At 44.7% G+C, this 8,659-nt stretch overlaps 1 protein-coding gene across 1 annotated transcript in view; it reads left to right on the top strand.

The window, feature by feature from the left end:
* Positions 1-314: 314 nt before the first annotated feature.
* The window catches only part of LOC306917161 (formin-like protein 2), a gene marked incomplete at both ends in the record, with an annotated part of 43,703 nt that continues 35,358 nt past the window's right edge, over positions 315-8,659 (top strand). Inside the window, 2 exons of the mRNA XM_079495294.1 lie at positions 315-431; positions 7,904-7,987. Of these exons, the coding sequence (XP_079351420.1) occupies positions 315-431; positions 7,904-7,987 (201 nt within the window). The remainder of the gene's footprint in view (positions 432-7,903; positions 7,988-8,659) is intronic.

Genomic DNA, 8,659 nt, shown 5'->3' with positions numbered 1-8,659 from the left:
TGGGCTGGCGGATTTCTATTGTTTTTTTCATTCAATCGACCGTCGGTTAATGTGTGCGCGTGCGCGCACGCGGATTTTATTGTTTCGGATTCGGATCATCATGGCACGATCGCGCACGGCGTGAGAGGGGCGTGTGTGCCCGTGTGCGAGCGTGCGTGCGGTGCGTGTGTGTGTTTAGAGAGAGAGAGACACACAGATAGAGATTAGAGAGGGGGTGTGCCTGTATAAGGCTTTTCTCTTTCGTGTGTGTGTGTTTGTGTGTGTGTGTGTGTGTGTGTGTGTGTACACGTGTGCGCGCGCGTGCGTGCACTACCATGGGTAACGCAGACAGCATGGAGAGCCAGCTCGCGGTCATCCGCTCCCGCGAGGCTCCGGTTCGACTCCCGATGCCCGACCCGGCCGAACTCGAGGAGAGGTTCTCCATAGCGCTGGTAATAACACACACACACACACACACACACACACACACACACACACACACACACACACACACACACACACACACACACACACACACACACACACACACACACACACACACACACACACACACACACACACACACACACACACACACACACACACACACACACACACACACACACACACACACACACACACACACACACACACACACACACACACACACACACACACACACACGTCTCCAAGCTAAAATTGAAAAGCATAACAGTCAGGTGAAAATGCACCCGGCCGGCCTATAGCATCATAACAGTCAGGTGAACAATGCACCCGGCCGGCCTATAGCATCATAACAGTCAGGTGAACAATGCACCCGGCCGGCCTATAGCATCATAACAGTCAGGTGAACAATGCACCCGGCCTATAGCATCAGTCTAAAGACAAAGTTCTAAACATACAGGCCTACTATCATTATTATAATCTGTACATTTGCAACTAGGATAGGTCAACAAATTAACCTGGCATCTGTCTAAATGCTGTCTAATCCTATAGTTTCAATATACATATTATTTCATATTCATTCAATATTCTTATTGTTTAGCTGATATAGTTGCAAATGCAGCCTACATAATGTTATTTTGATAGTGATATAGGCCTATGATCCTACAGTTTACTGAGATACTACACTGTCTCTCCCCATTCTATGTGATCTTATAGTTTACTGATGCTTTACATTGTGCATTACATTCACCCATTCACACACCTATGGCATGCAATGCAAAGCACCAACCTGCACATCGGGAGCAATTAGGGGTTCAGCGTCTTGCTCATAAGGACACTTCGACACTAACTGTGGGGGAGCCCGGTATCGAACTGGGAACCTTGTGGCTCCCATACGGCCACTCTACTGGCCACTCTACCCTTGAACCACTGCCACTGAGCCACTGCCACCGTTAGAGACATATAGTATTTTATTTTTTTCCTGGTTTCGAATTGCTGTTGTGATTGTGGCCTTGGTTGATGTTTTGGAAGTAGTTGGTCAGGTGCATATAGGTGTCAGTGCTGTAGGTGTAGTGTATATCTTGTGTAGTGTATATCTTGTGTAGTGTATATCTTGTGTAGTGTATATCTTGTGTAGTGTATATCTTGTGTAGTGTATATCTTGTGTAGTGTATATCTTGTGTAGTGTATATCTAGTGGTTGGTCAGGTGCATATAGGTGTCAGTACTGAGTACTGTAGGTGTAGTGTATATCTTGTGTAGTGTATATCTTGTGTAGTGTATATCGTGTGGGATCAGGTCATAACATGGGGGCTCGTGATTTGAACTCGGATTGGCATGACTTTGTTAACAGGTAAAGTAACTAAATTCCTGTTTTGTTTGAACTTGTAGATTGGCAAATTAGTCATGGTATTTGGTGTTAGGAGGAGGTGCATGGTAGTTAAAGTGTTTTGGTTGTATTTGTTTGGTTAACCAGTTTGGTTAAGATATTTGGTTTTGTGCTGGTCATTTCATGTGTATTGCTATAGTGTTAGAAGTTAGGATGGGTGTGACAAGTGTGTTTTGTCTGAGGCTTGGTGGTCCCTGTTTAGGATTAATGGTGTTTCCCCCTGTGGGACTCGCTGTATTTTTTTAAAAATTTGTTTTGTCTTTGTAGATTCTGTTCCACACAAGATGGGACAGGGTGGTACCACTGAGATGCCTTGTCGGTATGGGGGACTCAGGAGGGCCACTGAAGACCAGGGCAAGTGAGTCAGTTTAGTTTTTGGTTAGGCAGCTGAGGTAGGGGGATCACCGCACCTGTAGGCACGCCTGTCATATCTGTCCTGGCTTTGCAGGGTTGGAGAGAGAGCATTTTGTTTGTTTTTGTGTTGATTAATTGTGAATTAATTGTTAGTTGTAATTGTGAATTGTAATTCACTTGTCCTTATAGTTTTGTCCTCAGTTTTCTGTCTGAATTGTTTGGTCCAGCATTTTGTTGTCAGTACATATCTTGTGAGAGCTCCATATGTGGGAGCTGTTTGAAATTGGTAATAGCAGGAGTAGTCTTCACCAGGCTGGTGCAGTTGGGAGACAGTGTTGTATCTGTCAGGCTGTAGATGGTTGGGAGGTGTAGATTTTGGTTTTATCCTGTAAAGTTTGCGACTTGTCTCGTCAGGCCGGAATGGCTGGGAGGCAGTGTTCGTTTCCCCTGTCCTTCTGACATATGGGTCGGTTGGGGAGGGGGGGTTGGTCAAGGGCAATGCTGGATGGATAGGTGTGGGGCTTTGTGCGCACACTCCTGGTGAACTGGGAGGAGCCTCCACCCTCTGTTTTATTCAGGTTGGCCTTATTAAAGGGTACTGAATGACTGGATTTTGTATATTGGATCAGAAAATGTTGTGAGGGAGTGTCTTATGTTGGACAACGTGAACTCATTTTCAAGTCTGGCCTGTTTCTGTCTCGTATCTACCTATGTCCCTGTTCCTCTACTCTTAAATGCTTCAAGAAAACCGGTAATCTTAGTTGCTGATAGAAGGCCTGGTGTGCTGGATACAGATTTAATTGGTTGAGCTGAAATTCATTTTAGAGTTTGTCTTAATGTTGGTTTATAGTTATCTTAGGTCAATTTTGTCTGGTACGTTGGTTATTGGTTTGACTAAGTTGGTTTGGCAGGTGTATGGTTTGCGCAGATTCCCATCCTTAAAAATAATAATAATGAATTGACTATATAGCACTTTTGTGTTGCTGATTGTGTAAATGTGTAATGTCTGTTTGCCTTGTGGGAGACTGGCGTGTCAAAGCTGCTGGCAGCTTTAGATGGTGAAACATCATGCCACAGTGTGGTAGTTTCATATGCTGGGGGGGACGATGGTCTGGGCTGGCCTTCCGCCTCTGAGAGGTGGAGCTCCAAACAAGCTGGTGCTGTTGTGCATTAGGGCTAGAGCTGACAGGGTTACCTGCCCCTCAGCCAGATACTGCCATGGTTAAAAGTATTTTAACTTCAGCAAGCATATTTTGTGCTCTATTTTGTATTTGTATTGGTTGGCTGTTTGCATCTAAATTGGGGGGTAAGTCTGCGCAAACATGTCTTCGGTTCAGTGGGAAAAAACAAACATCTGCCAAACAGACTTTGGTTCGAGATTTTCGAATTATTGATTGCTAAAGGTCACAAATATTTAGTACATGAAATTAGCTGATAGTGTCTCGGTCCCTTAAGGGTCCTCGTTTTGTAGGGGGAGGGTGTCACAGCCCCCTGTAGTTTGGCCTACTTGGGCCTGTGTATTCCTGTAGACCTATGCATTTGGCTTCCCACAGGTTCTGCGTTGCCGATCAGGTGCATTGGGAGCACCTGGCCAGTGTTCCCAAGGTGCACTATAAATGGCTGGGCGTTGGCCACGCTCAGTCTCTCTCTCCTTCCATGAGAGCAGCAGCACTCGCTTGCACCATTCAACACCCCCCACTACACTCACCACACATCCACTCACTTACACTACTGATCTACTGATTAACACACCCCACTTAGTATGTTAGTATTGTTTGATGCATATTAAGTTGTTTAAGTTGTAAATAAATATTGGTTTGTGCACTTTTAAACAGCCGTGTGTCTTCCTCCTTTGTTATGGCCCAAGAGCCAGGTCATAACATGGGGGCTCGTCCGGGATCATAACAAAGGAGGAAGACACACGGCTGTTTAAAAGTGCACAAACCAATATTTATTTACAACTTAAAATGCATCAAACAATACTAACATACTAAGTGGGGTGTGTTAATCAGTAGATCAGTAGTGTAAGTGAGTGGATGTGTGGTGAGTGTAGTGGGGGGTGGTGAATGGTGCAAACGCGTGCTGCTGCTCTCATGGAAGGAGAGAGAGACTGAGCGTGGCCAACGCCCAGCCATTTATAGTGCACCTTGGGAACACTGGCCAGGTGCTCCCAATGCACCTGATCGGCAACGCAGAACCTGTGGGAAGCCAAATGCATAGGTCTACAGGAATACACAGGCCCCAGTAGGCCAAACTACAGGGGGCTGTGACACCCTCCCCCTACAAAACGAGGACCCTTAAGGGACCGAGACACTATCAGCTAATAATTTCATGTACTAAATATTTGTGACCTTTAGCAATCAATAATTCGAAAATCTCGAACCAAAGTCTGTTTGGCAGACGTTTGTTTTTTCCCACTGAACCGAAGACATGTTTGCGCAGACTTACCCCCCAATTTAGATGCAAACAGCCAACCAATACAAATACAAAATAGAGCACAACATATGCTTGCTGAAGTTAAAATACTTTTAACCATGGCAGTATCTGGCTGAGGGGCAGGTAACCCTGTCAGCTCTAGCCCTAATGCACAACAGCACCAGCTTGTTTGGAGCTCCACCTCTCAGAGGCGGAAGGCCAGCCGAGACCATCGTCCCCCCCAGCATATGAAACTACCACACTGTGGCATGATGTTTCACCATCTAAAGCTGCCAGCAGCTTTGACACGCCAGTCTCCCACAAGGCAAACAGAGACATTACACATTTACACAATCAGCAACACAAAAGTGCTATATAGTCAATTCATTATTATTATTTTTAAGGATGGGAATCTGCGCAAACCATACACCTGCCAAACCAACTTAGTCAAACCAATAACCAACGTACCAGACAAAATTGACCTAAGATAACTATAAACCAACATTAAGACAATCTCCAAAATTAATTTCAGCTCAACCAATTCAATCTGCATCCAGCACACCAGGCCTTCTATCAGCAACTAAGATTACCGGTATTCTTGAAGCATTTAAGAGTAGAGGAACAGGGACATAGGTAGATACGAGACAGAAACAGGCCAGACTTGAAAATGACAAAACACAGTTCACGTTGTCCAACATAAGACACTCCCTCACAACATTTTCTGATCCAATATACAAAATCCAGTCATTCAGTACCCTTTAATAAGGCCAACCTGAATACAACAGCGGGTGGAGGCTCCTCCCAGTTCACCAGGAGTGTGCGCACAAAGCCCCACACCTATCCATCCAGCATTGCCCTTGACCAAACCCCCCTCCCCAACCGACCCATATGTCAGAAGGACAGGGGAAACGAACACTGCCTCCCAGCCATTCCGGCCTGACGAGACAAGTCGCAAACTTTACAGGATAAAACCAAAATCTACACCTCCCAACCATCTACAGCCTGACAGATACAACACTGTCTCCCAACTGCACCAGCCTGGTGAAGACTACTCCTGCTATTACCAATTTCAAACAGCTCCCACATATGGAGCTCTAACAAGATATGTACTGACAACAAAATGCTGGACCAAACAATTCAGACAGAAAACTGAGGACAAAACTATAAGGACAAGTGAATTACAATTCACAATTACAACTAACAATTAATCAACACAAAAACAAACAAAATGCTCTCTCCAACCCTGCAAAGCCAGGACAGATATGACAGGCGTGCCTACAGGTGCGGTGATCCCCCTACCTCAGCTGCCTAACCAAAAACTAAACTGACTCACTTGCCCTGGTCTTCAGTGGCCCTCCCGAGTCCGCCATACCGACAAGGCATCTCAGTGGTACCACCCTGTCCCATCTTGTGTGGAACAGAATCTACAAAGACAAAACAAATTTAAAAAAAATATATAGCGAGTCCCACAGGGGGAAACACCATTAATCCTAAACAGGGACCACCAAGCCTCAGACAAAACACACTTGTCACACCCATCCTAACTTCTAACACTATAGCAATACACATGAAATGACCAGCACAAAACCAAATATCTTAACCAAACTGGTTAACCAAACAAATACAACCAAAACACTTTAACTACCGTGCACCTCCTCCTAACACCAAATACCATGACTAATTTGCCAATCTACAAGTTCAAACAAAACAGGAAGTTAGTTACTTTACCTGTTAACAAAGTCATGCCAATCCGAGTTCAAATCACGAGCCCCCATGTTATGACCTGGCTCTTGGGCCATAACAAAGGAGGAAGACACACGGCTGTTTAAAAGTGCACAAACCAATATTTATTTACAACTTAAACAACTTAATATGCATCAAACAATACTAACATACTAAGTGGGGTGTGTTAATCAGTAGATCAGTAGTGTAAGTGAGTGGATGTGTGGTGAGTGTAGTGTGGGGTGGTGAATGGTGCAAACGAGTGCTGCTGCTCTCATGGAAGGAGAGAGAGACTGAGCGTGGCCAACGCCCAGCCATTTATAGTGCACCTTGGGAACACTGGCCAGGTGCTCCCAATGCACCTGATCAGCAACGCAGAACCTGTGGGAAGCCAAATGCATAGGTCTACAGGAATACACAGGCCCAAGTAGGCCAAACTACAGGGGGCTGTGACAATATCTTGTGTAGTGTATATCTTGTGTAGTGTATATCTTGTGTAGTGTATATCTTGTGTAGTGTATATCTAGTAGTTGGTCAGGTGCATATAGGTGTCAGTACTGTAGGTGTAGTGTATATCTTGTGTAGTGTATATCTTGTGTAGTGTATATCTTGTGTAGTGTATATCTTGTGTAGTGTATATCGTGTGTAGTGTATATCTTGTGTAGTGTATATCTGGTGTAGTGTATATCGTGTGTAGTGTATATCGTGTGTAGTGTATATCTTGTGTAGTGTATATCTTGTGTAGTGTATATCGTGTGTAGTGTATATCGTGTGTAGTGTATATCTTGTGTAGTGTATATCTTGTGTAGTGTATATCTTGTGTAGTGTATATCTTGTGTAGTGTATATCTTGTGTAGTGTATATCTTGTGTAGTGTATATCTAGTAGTTGGTCAGGTGCATATAGGTGTCAGTACTGTAGGTTTAGTGTATATCTTGGGGCGGCTGTGGCTCAGGAGGTGGAGCAGGTCCTCCAATGATCCATGGGTCGGTGGTTAGAATCCCAGCTCCTCCTGTCTACATGTCGAAGTGTCCTTATATAGGCAAGACACTGAACCCCACATTGCCTCCAGTGGTTGCCACCATTGGTGTGGGAAGTGAGGACGCTCATGGCGTTGACTGTTCGCCGCTTCACCTCCCAATGTATGAATGAATGGACCGTTGTAAGCGCTTTGAGGTCATGTAGTGCATATTGAAAAGCGCTATAAAAATGCAAACCATTATTGACCCATTGTAAGTTGCTGTACTGTCCTTTACCCTGAGCCATCCACACTATATTCTCGAGGGAGCCGCAATGTTTAAAATTGATAACATTTTGTTGAATAATTCTCTCTCTGTCTGTCTGTCTGTCTGTCTGTCTGTCTGTCTGTCTGTCTGTCTGTCTGTCTGTCTGTCTGTCTGTCTGTCTGTCTGTCTGTCTGTCTGTCTTTGTTGTGCCTATGTCTCTCTCTCTCTCTCTCTCTCTCTCTCTCTCTCTCTCTCTCTCTTTGTGCCTGTCTCTCTCTGTGTCTCTCTCTCTCTCTCTCTCTCTCTCTCTCTCTCTCTCTCTCTCTCTCTCTCTCTCTCTCTCTCTCTCTCTGTCTCTCTCTGTGTCTCTCGCAGAATTCCATGAATCTTCCTCCGGACAAGGTGCGGTTGTTGCGTTGCTATGACAACGAGAAGAAGTGGGAACTAATCTGTGATCAGGTGAGACCAGGAAGTCTCCTGCGATTGGCTGTTGCCAATGGCAATTATTGTTCAGACTTTATTACAGTTTTTCACCATTGTTAAGTTTGTTGACACACAAAAAGAAAACATTTGGCACAATTTTCACAAATTTCAATGTACCTAATCGCTTGACACAATTTGGTATACTTTACACTTCCTTATCTGCACTAGACTTGACTTTCCTTCTTTAAACTCTAATGTCAATTACACATCACCTTGTTGTCCAAACACAACACACAGTGTTCGGTTGTTGCACACACTCTAAGTTCAGGTCATGGAGGAGCTTGTGGTTATGTGAGTGAGGCCTGTCTCTGCTTCGTGGAGCTTGTGGTTATGTGAGTGAGGCCTGTCGGTGCTTCGTGGAGCTTGTGGTTATGTGAGTGAGGCCTGTCGGTGCTTCGTGAACCACTCACAGCGTTTCTTCCAATGCTGCTAATCCATTTCCATTCACACATATTGAAGTGACAGCTAAAGGGACCTTTTGGAAAATGGCTATGGCTGTTTTTCCCTCGTCAAAATGTAGTCAAACCTTGAATCAATTAGGTATTTAGCCCCCTTCCCGACAAGGTGGTATGACAAGGTTGGTCCCATTGGAAACCTAAGGTTGTCTAGAATCTTTGGTCTATCTCTAAATTTGAGCGTGCCACAGTC

This window comes from Electrona antarctica (assembly GCF_951216825.1).
Source record: "Electrona antarctica genome assembly, chromosome: 24".
NCBI lineage: Eukaryota > Metazoa > Chordata > Actinopteri > Myctophiformes > Myctophidae > Electrona > Electrona antarctica.
Note: the sequence above shows the minus strand (reverse complement) of the source record. Positions and strands in the feature narration are given on the sequence as shown.